This window comes from Stegodyphus dumicola, chromosome 3, assembly GCF_044657685.1.
Source record: "Stegodyphus dumicola isolate Sdum_Otavi_A_Nest chromosome 3, ASM4465768v1".
Classification (NCBI taxonomy): domain Eukaryota; kingdom Metazoa; phylum Arthropoda; class Arachnida; order Araneae; family Eresidae; genus Stegodyphus; species Stegodyphus dumicola.
Genome location: NC_140770.1, coordinates 266535726 through 266552598, shown reverse-complemented (window position 1 = coordinate 266552598; position 16873 = coordinate 266535726). Strand labels below are relative to the sequence as shown.

At 33.4% G+C, this 16873-nt stretch overlaps 1 protein-coding gene across 3 annotated transcripts in view; it reads left to right on the top strand.

Annotated features, from left to right (window-relative positions):
* Nucleotides 1-676: 676 nt before the first annotated feature.
* LOC118199423 (membrane-associated transporter protein-like) overlaps nucleotides 677-16873 on the top strand; it is a 29873-nt gene continuing 13676 nt past the window's right edge. For 2 of the 3 annotated variants that reach the window (XM_035371283.2, XM_035371281.2), the window contains exon 1: nucleotides 12757-12964. In XM_035371283.2, the coding sequence (XP_035227174.1) occupies nucleotides 12925-12964 (40 nt within the window). In that variant the 5' untranslated portion in view covers nucleotides 12757-12924. Of the gene's footprint in view, nucleotides 826-12756; nucleotides 12965-16873 lie in introns of those variants that run through there. The other variant, XM_035371282.2, reaches the window with a different exon arrangement.

The window sequence follows — 16873 nt, the reverse complement described above, 5'->3', positions numbered from 1 at the left end:
GTAATGGTAGCACACTAGGCTCGTATTCGAGAAGACCAGGTTCGAGTCCAGGAGAGGACTGGAATCTCATTTGCTCATTTTTTATGTTTTCTGCTTCAAAATAACCTAATGACTCTACACAGTGTTTGTTGAACATCAATGTTACCTGTACCTAAGAATCAGCCGCAATTGCATTGAAGATAAGCTTTAATTTCTCAAAGATAGGCAGATCTTCTATAACAGTTTCAAAAACACTACTACGTTGCAATTCCACATTTTATTGTGGGCATTAAAGTCACCAGTACGATAATATTTTCCAGACCGAAATTCAACTTAGGATTTTCTAAGAGCAATAGCCTACAGTATTAGCAACGAAAGCAATCTATATTTCAGTAGCATATTGCTAACAATAAACGATCGATAAAAATTAATGATGATTTAGATATGCGGAGTTATGCTGATATGAGACTCAATAAGACATTTTGTATAACATGTATTTAACATACAGGCATGAAATTTACGAACGGTCAACGCATGTTACGTATCGCTAAATAAATCAACTCATGAAAGGGTAATTTAGCCAGCTAAGGGGAATGAAGAGAAAAAAGTCAACTCCTCGCACTTAAGCGCACCTCTTGAAAGAGGAGAAAGAGATCACAAACCTTTCCACTCTAATCTGTTTCCTTCTTTTTGAACATTTGCAAGGCTTCCGTCCTTCTTACCGAGCAGAAGACCTAGCGCCTGGCTACGACGGGCAGAACACGAAACACCTTTCTGTACTCTTTCGACACAGCTGCTGGTAATAATACATAGCTGCTGGTAATTTTGACACAGCTGCTGCATAAGGTAAATAATTATTTATTCATGAATCAATAGATTTTCATTATTGATTGAAATCTCCAAGTTGTGACACTACTGAGATTTTTAAACATTAGATTTTTAAACATTTTTAAACATTAGATAAGTTAGGTGTTAGAAACGTCTGTTAGTAACTGCAATAGTTATATAAATTTTTAGAAAAGTTATTAATAAACGCATCATAGAATGCTAAAAGAAATACCTATAAATATTTTGTTGCTCATATTACAACAATTACTAAGAGGTATATTCTTTGTAAATGTGCAGTTTTTAGTATAGATAAGCAATAATGCTGTGCATTTGTTTATATTGATAAGTGAGCTATTTTGCTCTGAATAATATACTTTTTTCAGATAATAGAATGTGAAATATGTATAAAAAATAATACTATCCTGTTATTATTAATTACAATAGTTATATAAATATTTATAAAAATAATCAATAGACGTATTATAGAATGCTAAAAGGAATACCTGTAAGTATTTTTTTTGCTCATATTACAACAATACTAAGAAATATATTCTTTGTAAATGTGCCATTTTTAAAATAGATAAGCAATAGTGCTACTGATAAGTAAGCTATTTTGCTCTAAATAATATACTTTTTTTCAGATAATAGTATGTGAAATATATATAAAAAATAATACTATACTTCTATTATTAATTACAATAGTTATATAAATGTTTATAAAAATTACCAATAGACGTATTATAGAATGCTAAAAGGAATACCTATAAACATTTCATTGCTCATATTACAACAATTACTAAGAAATATATTCTTTGTAAATGTGCCATTTTTAAAATAGATAAGCAATAGTGCTGTGCATTTGTTTATATTGATAAGTGAGCTATTTTGCTCTGAATAATCTACTTTTTTTCAGATAATAGTATGTGAAATATATATAAAAAATAATACTATACTTCTATTATTAATTACAATAGTTATATAAATGTTTATAAAAATTATCAATGGACGTATTATAGAATGCTAAAAGGAATACCTGTAAATATTTTATTGCTCATATTACAACAATTACTAAGAAATATATTCTTTGTAAATGTGCCATTTTTAAAATAGATAAGCAATAGTGCTACTGATAAGTAAGCTATTTTGCTCTAAATAATATACTTTTTTTCAGATAATAGTATGTGAAATATATATAAAAAATAATACTATACTTCTATTATTAATTACAATAGTTATATAAATGTTTATAAAAATTACCAATAGACGTATTATAGAATGCTAAAAGGAATACCTGTAAACATTTCATTGCTCATATTACAACAATTACTAAGAAATATATTTTTTGTAAATGTGCCATTTTTAAAATAGATAAGCAATAGTGCTGTGCATTTGTTTATATTGATAAGTAAGCTATTTTGCTCTGAATAATCTACTTTTTTCAGATAATAGTATGTGAAATAAAAAAAAAATAAATAAATAAATTACTGATGGAAAATTGCTAACAAATGCTCATATTTATTCAAATATCTCAGTTTATGTCACGAAGAAACAACTAAAACTTAAAAGACCAAATTACGAATCTATTCGAAAGACATGACAAAATCTCTCAGATTGGCAATTTTCAAGCCAGCATAATAAAAGCTGTGGTAGTATAATATATTTAAATTCTTGTATGACGCAAATTGAATATTATTTTTCAATCCCCCCCCAAAAAAAAAGACATTTCTTTCGGTCTTATAGGATTTTTTTTTTTTTTTCCATGATTCTAATTGTAATTTGCTGATTCCAAATATAAGTGAAGTGAAAAGGAAAGAAGATAACGGTTTCTACAATAGCGAATTCTTTTCGAGTGAAAAATGCCCCACCAGTAGTCGAGTAATTAAGATCACTAAAAAATAACCCAGGCGAACGGGTTCGCTGCATGGTTGGTTTTTCACGGCTGTCCAATTGTGTTACGAGGATCGCATAGCTGTAAAGTTGCTGAATATTCGTTGTTTGACGGGGTTCAAATCTCGGTGAACTGGCTGGCTGCACTGAATGTTTCGTGGCTTTCCTATGTATAACGTGGTAATGAGTAAGTTTCCATTAGAAAGTCCTTCATGAGGGAATACATCCGTTTAAGGCAAACAACTCTCGCGTTCTTTGTCATTTTCAAATAATTTAATGTAGACTCAAGTCTAGAACATTTCTAACATTGTATATTATGAACTTAAACTGCAGAATTTCTTTTTCATTATTCTTCTTGCATACTGCCATCTTCATCAAAAAGAAGATCTAAGGTTATTTAATTTATTGAACTAGCTATTTTACATTCAGAATCTTTACTGACATTTCTCTCTTTCCGTTTTCCCACCAGAATTCAACTTAGCTCGAGCATATTTAACTTGAGGTTTGAGATTGTGAAATCAGAGCGTGCTCTCCCTGTTGAAGACCACATTGCTAGGATTATTGTACTAAGAAAAGAGTTCCTGTCTTCGGCTTTGCGATAGTAATTTCATGCCATGAAGAGTCTTATAGCCAATTTCTCAATTAATTTATTCTGCGTAGCCTTTGGCTATTAGATATCTAGATTTAGTTTTACATTTTAATTTCTACTTTTGTTGTCATAGTGAAATTCTCGCCATAAGTGTTGGCTGATTTGTAACCACCAGATGTGCCCTCTGTTTATCTATTTTAGTTTAAAATAGGGGTCATTTACACCCTTTTGAAATCTCTGCAGTACTTTTAAGACTCAGCGGTAAGTCTCTTAAAGTTTTATTGAGGTTTGGTCACAAGTTACAACAGAGAAAGAGTAAATACTTTACAATACGAATAAAATTAATTGGCATAATACAGACTGCGGCTGGATTTTCTTGCTGCTGATATCACATACCAAATAATACAGAATAATTAATACTGATGTAAAATATTAACAGTTATAAGTTTGTATAAAGCTTGCCTTTGTTGTCATACTGGATATTATTTTTGAGAAACGTTTAATGGTTATCTTATTACTTTAATTACCAATCATTTTAAGTAACTGTAGTGGTTGTCAGATAGTTTAAAGTCCAGTCAGAATTTACATTAAGCTGAATGTAATCGTAAATTGCCGTAGATACTTGTATGTGATATGCCAAATGTTTTCTCTCCGGTCCAGATCTAACTGACAATATGATTTCCAACTCCGTTTGCCGCCTCACGGAGAAGCGTAATATAGAACCTTCGATGTGGCAAGCCTAGATATTCTGATAGATAGTAATTCTAAGTTATATGCTGTTTCTATTTCAAGGCTGAGAGCGAAAGGCATTTTGCAAGATACATTAAATGATAATTCAGTTACTGGGGCAAACTTTGAAGAGTTTTTATATAATAATAATATATTATAAGCTTACAGCAATATCATAATTTATGTCAGATATTTGTCTTTAAACATGCTTGTGCCAAAGAAATGAATAACGTGACTTATTTCAACGATACATAAATAGTAATTATTGTAAGTAAATTCATGTTTAAACTGAATGTTTACTCATGGTAAGTATCAAATAATGCTGTACAGTTCTTTTGTTAATTATTGTGTTCTATGTCGCTTCGCACCAGAATCAGAATTGATAACTACCTCAATCTTCCTCTATATTATTCGCTGAAATCATCTTTAGTTGTTCAAATATATCCATTCTGAAACCTATTTAATCTGTGCAGTCTGAGATTATTCATTTCAAAATAAAAGGAGCGCTCTAAGACTTTCTTTTAGAATTTCTTTAATTTTCTTTTAGAATCTTTAGCTTTCTTTTACAATCTTTTTATGTGGAACAGGAAATTCTGCATATTATAAGAATTGAAATGAAAAGTTTAATTTTCAGCGTCTTTATGTAAATGAATTCATTTAGACAGATTCTTAAAAAATTCGACCACTAGCGGCCCACCTTGCAAATGACTCTAACTTTCCTACTTAATGATTAGTAGCGTGCAATATAGTGCAATATCCTGTATATAGTGTACATATTGTATATATTTTTCCGTTATATTTTTACTCTTTCTGCTTTTGTATTGTACTGTTACTTTAAGACATTGTGCTTTTTCTTCAATTAACTTAGGACGTTCCACTTGCTGTCCATGATCTGACCTTTGGGATACCACGGGCAGATAGTTCCATGTGATGCGCCCATGGGGCAAATTTGATTGAGCCGGAAAAACTGCACACTGCGTGGTAGTCCGGAAATAAATTAATCAGTCAGTCAGTCAGTCAGTCAGATTCTTAAAACGTTTTTGGGGTTTAATGATCTATTAAGGTTTTGCAATTCTTTCTCGATTAGAGCTACATTTCTACGCAATGAACTACAGCAGAATGAAGAAATGTAACTTATAAATTTCAACCATAACCAGAACAGAGGAATCAAAATATTTATTTGACAAAGAGAAGACAAGAAGTTTGGAAATTTTTGAAATTCTGTGAATAATATCAGAAGCTACGTGATATCTGCTTGATACTTGCAGTATTTAAAATGAAGAAGTTTTCTCTGAATTTACAGCACCCTAGCGCGCATGTTACATACAAAAAGTCAGAGAAATAAAAAAGGAGAGGAAAACCACGAGCGAGGTGGCTAGACAATGTGGAAAAGAGTGGTTAAAGAACGCTGGTGTGAATGGGTGGAGGATTGTGGTGCTAGATGGGTCAAGATGATAAGAAACTGACTGAGACAGCCTTGGGTAGAAATTCGCTGTAGAGGATAAGAAGAAGGAACGCGCATGTTTCATTGGATAGATGTTCTACCAAAATTAGAGCTGATTCAATACGTTAATGTAAAATTTCAAATCAGGTAAAACAACAATCTTATTTTTGGATAAATTTTAAGTAAAACATTATCAATTTCGTTGACGATCTGATAAAGGTCTTTCGTAAATCTTCGGATTATAGTAACTTGGCGAAAATTTGGCGACCAAGCCTGCTACAGCAACTTGCTATTTTTTTTTTTTTTGGGACGCCATTTTGTTTTCACGAAGTAAAAGCTTTTTTTTTTTTTTTATTTTTTTTAACTCAACATTTTTTCCAACAATTTGCTAGCCGAATTTCGCTTATGCTAGAGCTTTTATGGAGCAAAAGTGCTTAATCATGACGAAGAATAGGTGCGAAATTGGGAGAAAGTGCAGAATCGCCCACTGCTTCGCGCGTTTTTAAGAATTGCACATACGCGGTATCCATGTACACGTTTCACTTAAAATGTACCATGTACACGTTTATCCATGTACACGTTTCACTTAAAATCCATGTACACTATTTTCACTTAAAAAAAAATCCCAGAATTGCACAAAAATGGCATTGCGCACACTCTTGACTTTATCCATGTACACATCGACCTATTTTCACTTAAAAAGCCAAAGAAAATTGACAAAAATCCAATTCTTCTTACTCTTGTAAAACGCGCCAAACAAATAAGTGGGCGATTCTGCACTTTAGCAGCGAAATTGTTTCTAAGTGCTTATTAGCTAAAATCAAGATCGGAATTTTCCGGAAAATGTCACATGACATGTCTCATGATCTCTCATTTCTCTGACGCAAAATAATCTGTGATTCGAACTGTGTACTTCTCAGATTATTGCTAAAGTCCTACCTAGTAACCTTTATCGCCTTACCAAAATGTCGCGAAACTACCTGTTACCATATTCCAAAGATTAGCCGGTCTTTCTTTTTCCCGACAGAAAAATCTGTCATTTCCGCTTTCTTCAGAATACGTTTGGTCCTGAAGAAGATGGATACATAGTTCCCTCTTCGTTCTCTTCCCTGAGGAAGAGAGATACATAGCTCTCTCTTCCTCAGGAGCACCTGAGAAGTGGTAGAGATCGTCTCGAAAATCAAAAATTTTTTATTTAAAATATACGCCAAAATAAGAATGTTGTTTTGTTTAATTTTCAAGTTAAAAGGTATTATTTACATAAGGTACTTTCCTTGATATAGAACACAAACTTACATTAGATCAAAAACTATGTAAAACTATTCAGAATAGAATAAATAACATACAGAAAGTAAGCAATCTCAACATCAAAAGAATAGGCCCACCAGAAGCCGAGCTGTATGGTCGATGGTCGCTCGGTCCGAAGTTCAATTCCGGAGAACGGACTGGCTGCATGGGAGTTTTGGTGGTTGTTCCCACGTGTAACGTGTGCCAGTTCTCTTTAGAAAGTCCTCCACAAAGGCATCCTCCCTTTCGTGTAGTGCCTAAGAGCGGAGCAGGAAAATAATAATAATAATAATAACATATCAAAACAATTGCACAACAGCCACGGTGGATGAAGAGACTCATACGGTAGTGTCCTATAATTTAAGAACTATAACAAGAAGCAGGTAGTATAGTCAGTTCTATATTCAAGCCAACTTTGCTACTTCTAGTTAATCACTAGTCAGAGGCTAATGTGAGCGTTAACGAATTCAGATGCTAATGTGGACCTAAGTCATCAGATGTTGGCCTTAGAATCTTGGAAATCCTTGTAGGGAGCTATAGAAACTGGTAATAAAATAAAATAAAAGGCAGTTTTTGAAAGAGAAAATAAATTCCTCCTATCTGTTGAACTAGAAGCAAGAATGCAGAGATATTCACTTATGAAATTGTCTGATCAACCAGTCCTGAAGGAAGAAGAAAACTTTCAGCCGACACCGAAACAAGTTATTTTTTTCCCCCTAATGGCAGATTGTGAACAATTACCAATGTAACCCAGTCCATTAATCTATACAAGACCGGATGTGGTGGTCTCTTTATTATGGAGGCACCTAACAGGTGGGCCACCATCGCCTTTCCTATCAAGGGACGGACAGTTACAATCATGCCTTCTCCGGGATTCGAACCCAGGCCCTTCGGCATCGCAGTCAGCTTCCCTGACCACTAAACCGACTTGGGCGGCCCGAAACAAGCATTTTATTCTATGTTCCTGCAACTAAAGAAAGAATGAAAAAGTTAAAATTTTGCGTTAATTGTATTCTGTATTTTTCCAATTTGCAACAAAAAACCAGGACATGTTTTTATGCTCAGTTTGCTGATAACAGAATCTTCGAACAGGAAAATTTACAGCAGCACAAAATGGGTACAACAAACGTACTACATCAGTACATGGCTTGAAGTAACTTTACGGATTTTCAGTTATTTAAAAGACGTAATGAGAGCAATGAAAACTACAAGAGTGGACAATGGAAGAATTTTGTTATATCAAAATGTTAAATTAAGGAGATATAAGGTATTTTCTTCCTCCTTTCTGCATGCCTTCCTGCCGCAATGGTGCGTAATTGAGAGATTCAGGTTTGAGTCCCGGCGAGGGTATTGTACATTTTCACCTCTCCAGCTATCAGACAATAACCTAATGACGCTACAGTGGCGCCCAAACTAAAAAAGGTGGTGGATGATGATTCTTCATCACCAGGATTTGGCGATTGGATCCCGTAATTTCCAGTCGCCCTTTAAAGGGGCGATTATATAAGGTATTTTCTCCCTCCTTTCTGCATGCCTTCGTCGCGTAACGGTAGCACTCTCGGCGCGTATTCGAGAGGTCCAGGTTCGAGTCCTGCTGAAGGCATTGCACATTTTTCACTTTTCTAGCTATCAGAAAAACACATAATGACTCTACAGAGTTACAAAAGACATTTTTAAAATCCGGAAGCATCTAAGACTCGAATTTCACATTAGTTTCATTTTTAACTCGCATGCTTTTTTAATTAGCTTGGCTTTTAACTGAAGATAAACAGAGAGCGGACTACAAAATAGTGTGTATACTTTCACTGATGCACACCAGTTATTCTTCCAGATATTAGTTATTTCGCTAATGTGCAAATTACAAAACAGCATAAAGAGGAGATCAAAATGGTGTTATGGTTAATACTAGTTCAATCAAAACGTAAATCTTCAGTGACTGAAGAAAGACAAGCAGTCAATAATAACATTAAAAGATGCATTTATGCTAAAGATACAAAGCAAAGCCTTTCATCAAGATATTTCACCCATTAATGTAATAAAACTCGCGCTCTAACGTTTTCGAAACATAACGAGTTTGCTGAATCGGCTTCAGAAATGATGAAAAGACTTACGTCGCCACATTCTGTACTGCAAAAGTGCATCACCAAGTTGAGGAAATTAACACTGAAATGTGTTGCGCAGAAAAGAAGGAAATAATAACATAAATCAGACTGTTAAATTAAATGACGGTGGCAAAACGTAAATGCACAAGTTTGTTAGAATTTAGCTCGAATTTGTCTACCTCAGAATATTTGATTGATTTCTATATATTTTTATCGAGGCATGAAAGTTACGTTGTCGTGTATTTGGTAAACGCAGCGCTTTCCAAACGAAAAAACAAAGATTCATAAGGTTAATATTTAGTTTAGTATTGCCACTTTAGTTCTATAAACCCTAACAGATATCATGCAGCGAGTTATCGTTATATCTGATATAGTACGACAAAGTATTACGAAGCTTTTAAAACAACTTGTAAGGTATATTTTAATTTTATAGTAGTTACTTTAACTTTGAAACCCTTTTCGTTCTGTTCTTGTTTCCAGTTACAACTTCCTACCAGAATAAGTTTTTAGAATCGCGTTCAATGCAAATGAGTAAGAAGAAGTATTTAAAGAAGATTCAGTTTACTTCGATAGAGAGTGCTAGGAGTTCTTAGTTGCGCGTTTTTGCCTTCTGGCTAAGTCACTCTTGAAGGTGTTACTACTCTTAACACTGAACTAACGTTGGCACATTACCTTTAAAATAAACACATACGATGTGATATGACGTGGGGGTGGTGGGCTCGCAGCCTTATACTCCTAGAATTTACGTTACACAATGTCTTTTTATGGGCTGCAACAAAGCAAACCAAAAACAACAACAGCCAACAACCCTAATAAAACAAAACAAAACAGAAAAAGTTACAAAAAGTAGTAGAAAAGAAAAATCAATAAAATACAAACAAAAAATCCTAAGATTTCTGGATTTTTTATTCTAAGCGCTGATAAAGGAAAACAACGAAACAAAAAGGAGTTAGAAACAAACTAAAACAAATAAATAAATAAAAATCTGAAAGCTTTCAGATTTTACATTACACCAAAGGGGGTATTTTAACATTTTGTGTGTTACCTTTATTTATTAAATAACATGTTCTTCGCACTTAAACCATAAAATTCAATTCAACGGCAATGTCGCAAAATAATTTTAAAATCAGCATATATTTAAATTTTCCCATATACAATCTCGTGCGCTGAAGATAAAAATGTCTTTTCCCCCGAAGAATGTTGCCATTCCTCGCTTTGAAATCGTAGAGTTTGTTAATTAAAATCTCGTTAAAGTGTTACAAAATATGAAATCGATAATAAAACAAATTCCATATTCCAAATTAGGGCTACCAGATGCCCATATTCGGGGAATGATTACGTTATTCAAAACTGGATGGCTCTAGGTACCGTTGTTTTATGACAATGCGAGAAAGATACATATATTTATACAGATTCTTCATTATTTAATTTCTTTAAATATAATACAGGGTTCTAATATTGGGTGGCAACAATCTGAAAAGTGAAACGTCTTTTATAGTAAACCAACGCAAAATGGCAAAACGAAATTAATAGCCCTTCTGGGCTAACGCTCTTTGGGCTAATAAAAGAAAAATGCTCAGAACGCTAACACAAACCTGCACCCATATGTTAAACTTCCATATTATGCCTATTCTTGCCATAATCTTCTCTGCAATCATTTTCACTGCTGTAGTATTGCAATTCAATGTCTTAAAGTCCTTGTCTTCTCCTTCTTATTTCTGGTGGCAGCACGCTGTTCAACAAAAATGGCGTGCATCTCCAATCACATTGCATAACTTGCATCTTGAAGCCCAAACCTATTAAAATAATAGCGAAATTTTCCATGGGCTCTTATTCGATTAACATCTGCAAGCTTCAATTTAATTTCATAACTCGTTGTTTTAAATTACTCTTCTATCAAGCCTCGTTTCATTTCCCTGCCAGAATGTAAATTTCCAGTGAACGCGATATTCAAATTAGGGAGAAAGAAGGAAATACTTAAAGAAAGGTTTTTGGAGAATGAAATCAGAGCGTGTTCTGCCAGCTTGAAGACCACGTTTCTAACTTTATTCTGTAGTGATTGGAATTCTGCAGTTTGTATTATGTTTTTCATTAGGCTTGTTTACGTCGACTTCGGTCAGGGGCAGCTTGAGAGCTAGTTAAACATTAAGTTGGCTTCTGTAAGCACGAGTTGGTGCCATCTGTTAAACTTTGTTTGGATTAATAAAAGGGTCTCTTACCCCCTTTCCCTGTGGTATTTATGAAACACAGTGAAAAGTCACTAGGTGTCTTTTAGAGGTCTGGTCAAATTGTATGTTTCCGAAGAAGACCAGCTCCTGTTCATCTATGCTTGATATCGATTTTGCATTTAATTTAATTTTAAAATTATGAAGAAGTTTTTTTTTCCTTTCATAGAGTTATATCTGCCGCAGCTAATCCAAATTCTCGTACAAATTATTTAGCATAATTCGTATGGCCTTTCTTCTCGAAGCCAGTATTTGAGCTATTGAAGCATTAGGTTCTAAAGCCGCTACTTTAGCAAGGACATAGGTCCTCTCAAAACTTGCCTAAGTAACCAACATGCGCTGTCATCCAGTTAAGTCTAATTTCCTGTATCTTAAGAAGGCTTGTGTATAGTTCTTTGACCAGCCGAAGCAAAATATTCGGCTGATCCCGGTTGGAGAGGGCTTGTAAAACAGACAGACAGTCAGAGTATCTAGTCATTTCCCTATTATAGTTACCTTTTTTTATACCCACTGCAGCGTTTTAAAAATTGCAGGAAGTTTTGCTTGAAAATTAAGAATTTCAACTTTCCAATTTCAATTTAGTACATATGATAAAATCCAGTTAATTGGTAGAGAAATATAGCCTTTATTAGACGAAAGGGCGTTAGCCAAGAAGAGATTATATTTTCGTTTTGGCATTTTGCGTTGGCTCCCTATAAACGTCGGTTCACTTTTCAAATTGTTGCCACCAAATATTAGAGCCCTGTGTTACATTTGAAATTAAATAATGAAGAATCTGCATGAATGTATGCATGTTTCTCGCACTGTGAAAAATCAACGGTACGTAGAGACATTAAATTTTGAATATTGTAGTCTTCCACTCAAATATGGGCGATCAGGAGCCCAAATTTGGAATTTGTTTTCTTAATCTATTTCATATTTCGTTAAACTTTAACGAATTTTTAATTAACATATAAGGTATTTCTCCCGCCTTCTTAGCGAGCCTTTGTGGTGTAATGGTCTGCACGCTCAGCGCGTAATTGAGAGGTCCGCGGTTCGATTCCCGGCGAAAGCGTTGCATATTTTTCATCTTGCCTACTTCCAAAAAATACCTAATGTCTCTACAAACAAACTTAACGATTTCACATGGAGCAACGGCAACATTGTACGAAAAAAAAATTTTTTTTTTTTCATCTCCAGCGCGCGAGTGAAAATTCTAAAGATTATATTCATTTTAAAATTATTTTGCAATATTTCTGTTGAATTGAATTTTATGGTTTAAGTACGAAGAACGTGATATTTAATAAACAAAGGTTAAAAAGCGTTAAAAAAGCGTTAAAAAACGTTAAAAAACAAACGTTTTAACAAAGCGTTAAGAAAAGGGCCCTTTGGGCGTAATATAAAACCTGAAAGCTTTCAGATTTTTTAAAAATTATATTTAATACTAGACTTTTTAAAATTAATATTGCAGTACACTGCATGGCGCTATGCTCCTTCAGCTCTAGATTACCAAAAGCAGTTTTGGTTGGCAAATTATACGTCATTCTGAAATAAAATTTAGCCATGATTGATGACAGTTTATTGTTTACCGTGTATCTTTCGCCGCAAGCTTTTATCTTAGAATGAAAAACTTAGATAAGCTGAAATAACTCAGAAAATGGACTTTCATTTATTTGCGGTAGATTAGTGTAGTTCAAGGCAAAAAAACAGTCACATAATCAACCGTGACATTTGAATGCAACTCAAAACAATAAAAAATGTGAGAAGGAATGTGACGTTAATTTGCTTTTACTTATCACTTCGGCAAGTGAATTCACAGCTGCGCATTTTATAATAATAAGTAATAATAATAAGTAATAATTAAACTGAACTAGGATGGAACCTTCGAAACGAAATGAACGCAGTGGTTCTAAAAGTAAGTTTATTTTTAATATTCTAGCTACCTTTGGCTTTAAGTTATGATCCATTGCACACTTTTACATAGCAAACAATCTTATTACTTCCTTGCACGAAGTACACGAAGAATTGTAATCGCGAAATATTTCGGGTATCATATTTAAAGGAAAATATCTATTTTGATCGCTCTTGAATCCATCTGAACTTTGTTTCTGCGTGATACCTGTACGTATGGACAGAATAAAGGATTCCTTTTCCCAAAAAGGCTTGTAAAAGGAATTTAAAATGGATTCAGAAGAGATTGTTTCGTGATGTTGGCAATTGTACCTTTTTTACTTTAAAACTGATTGAATTATGTTGTTCTTATGCTCCGGCTAAGGGTTTTATGCCTTTAGTTAATCTGCATGCAATAGCTGTAGAGTTATCAACAATTTAAAAGTTGTTAAGTACCACTAAGCCGAACGAAGCCGCCATTTGGTTACATTTGAAATCTTTAATAGAACAGTGAATTAAGTCAGTTTCTGCACCAAATTCAGTGCATTTTTGCAGAGTAGGATAATAAGTAAACTTTAGGTTTTGTACACCGAAAATCTTGCCCGCTGACCGAATTGCTTGTTTTTGCGTAGAAAGTCTAATTTTAATTGTAAAAACTGTTTTTTAACTGTTTTTAACTGTATTTAGTGTTGTATGTTCTTCTGTACTTTACAATTTTTAATATAGATGTTTTGAGTTTTAATGCGTTTTTGCCTTGCCGCGAAATGAGAATTGAATTGATTGAATGAGAAATATATCTATAATTAAATTGGAGGAGAGAAGGTTAGATGAAATGCAGTAAAAAATATGTATAATTTAATAGGCCGTTTAAGCAAATCGTGTGGTGTCCACAACAGATTTTTTTAATACATAGTACTATCACCTGTCACTTAATAATGAAACCTGATCTCGTATTTTCATATCATGAGTCCAACTTCTTTACGATATTTATGAAGTTGCTGGTAATTTACAACCTTTTTTACACATATTTTTTAATTAAAATACTTACCAAACTTTTCGTGAGGAGAGAGAGAATGTAAGGAATTATTGCACATCCAATAAGTAATTACACAAAAACGGGAGAAAAACTTGTAACTAATAGTATTATTAATAATAGTTAACATAGTTAGTAGCGCAGATCTTCAAAATCTTCCGTAAGAAACTATAAAATAATAGGACAAAAATACCGCTTTCTGAAATTTAGCTATAATTTTTTTTCTTAATGTTTTTATTCGTTACATGTGGAAACAGAGAAAGTTTAAGTGAGAAATAATTGGAGTGCGAAGGCTTCACGGGTTTCGGAGATCACACTGAAACCTCAACATGTATTATCTAACTGTTAAAATCTTTTCGAACTTGAGAATAACTGTGTAAAGGAAATTTTAATTACTGGAATTTATTTTACTTTTATATTTCCGGCTTTAGTCTATATCAGAAATTCGAAGAAAAAGTTCACACTCAATTGAGTGAGTACGGAAATCTAAATAACAAGGTGCATAAAACATGATAATAGCGTCATTGACAACTTTTTTGATATGTGAAAAATGCGTTAAGTTTTTTGCGTTACGTCTGTAGGGTGTACGTAAGGACAGAATAAAAGACTCGTTTTCCAAAAGGGACTATAAAATAGATTTAAAATGGGTTCAAATGGGAATTTTACGTGACGTCTTCGAATGGAATTTTTAGAGACGTACGTATGTATGTACATATCTTGCATAACTCAAAAACGATTAGCCGTAGAACGTAAATTTTGTTCATAAGACTGATGTAACATCTAGTTGTGCAGCTCCCTTTTTCAATGCAATCTTTAAATCTTCAGGCTAAAGTTATAATATCATTTTTTCATAGCGAGTATATAACTTTCCCAAATATAAATACAGGAATTGGGACATCGCATTTAAATTTAGATTTCATTATTTGTCGAAAATTAATTTTTCTTTAAATTTAACATAAAGAAGTCATGAATATTTTCATTTAAAATATTTCCGTAATTTGAAAAGTATATTACTACTATATTTGAAGTATATGATTACGATTAACCGTAGAATGTTGAAGTTTTGTGTATGGGATTGCTGTAACCTCTAGATGTGCACGTCCCTATATATACATATAGACTTAAAGATTCTAAAGTTAAAGGTAAATTGGAGTCAAAGCAAGGTTAATCCTCAACAATATTAATATTAGCAATCGTGTACAAGAGGTTTAACACAAAAACAAACATATCAAAATTAAAATAAGAAATCATAGTAGTACTAAAAACTCTAAAAATAAAAATTAAAATGCAAAAGGGAAAAGATATACAAGAAAAAATCTGACAGGTTTCAGATTTTAAATTACGTCCAAAGGAGCTTTTTTAAACATTTTCACACCATCCTTCCGCCATTTCAGCACCTGAAGGCGTGACAGTAGCATGCGACATCTGAGATACGCTCTTTCTAACATTATTGCTTTCCCATTACTGCTTCATGACATCTCTAGCTTTTGAAATGACTGGCTCTACGATTTATATATGCGTAAGGCTCATCCCTCGCTTATCACGAGAAATTTCTTTCTCAGTTAAGAACTATTTAATGATATTCCAGGAAAGTTATGCTTTTTCACACATCGCTACACACAGGATGTGGCTTTCCCAGCCTAGGAGCCTGTTGAACGTGCCCCGCACCTGAGCCTTCAACAGCAATATCGCAAAATACTTTTAGAATGAGCATATCTTTAGAATTTCCGATACAGAGACTCGCGCGCTGGAGATAAAAATGTTTTTTTCTGCATAACGTTGCCATTGCTCGCTTTGAAATCCTTGAGTTTGTTAACCAAAAATTCGTTAACGTTTTATAAAATATGAAATGGATAATAAAACAAATTCAAAATTTCAAATTTAGTCTTCCACATGCCCATATTCGTAGGAGGATTATGTCATTCAAAATTCGATGGCCCTATATACCGTTGTTTTATCACAATACGAGAAGTATACATACATTTACGCAGATTTTTCATGATTTAATTTCTTCAAATAAAATGCAAGATTCTAACATTTGGTGGCAACAGTTTGAAAAGTGAAACGGGCCAACGCAAAATAGTGAACCAACGCAAAATCGCAAAACGAAAACAATTTTCCTTGAGGGACAAAGCCCCTTTGCACTAATAATAAAAATATAGTAATTAATCTCCTTTTACTAAAACTCCAATTCAGAACTCATCAGGCGAATATTCATTAAAGTTTCACAAAAGTCGATTAATATGTTTCGAAAACGTGTTCTCCTGGTTCATTTCAGACCAAAAAACCGAAAAAAAGATCACAAAGCGTTACATTATATACAAAGACCATTCAAAAAAATTACATTGATCTAAAATCATTATATGCGAATCCGAAATTCAAAAGTAAATAAATATAAAGAGTAAAACAAATGTACTTTAAACCAATTTGTCATTTAAACAACACTAAAAAAATGTGTGGTCCCCGATTATGCTAAACTAAACTTTTAATGCCAAGAAAACGAAAAACGTTTCACAAAATTCTTTAAATAATAAAATCAAATTTGAGCTTTATCACCTAAAAACAGAAAACCAATTGGGGGGGACCGCAAATTTACTGAAATCTTAGGATGACTTTCTAAACGAAAATTTACTTAATTATGACAGACTGTGTTCTTTGTAGAATTCAAAGCTGTTCTGTAGATGCAAGCAATTGTAGTTCTTGGAAAAAAGATTGTGATAAGGTCCAAAGTGTCCAATAGCAGAACTAAGTGTTTAGACATGTGTTTAAAAGGTTCTATCCTGTTAAACCTGTGTGCGGGGGTGCCAAATGTTGGGTGCGGTCTGTAAAATTTATATCTTCGAGTAGGATGATCGTCGACTCCAAAATGGCGGCTCAAGAAACTTCTAGTAGATGCTGTCT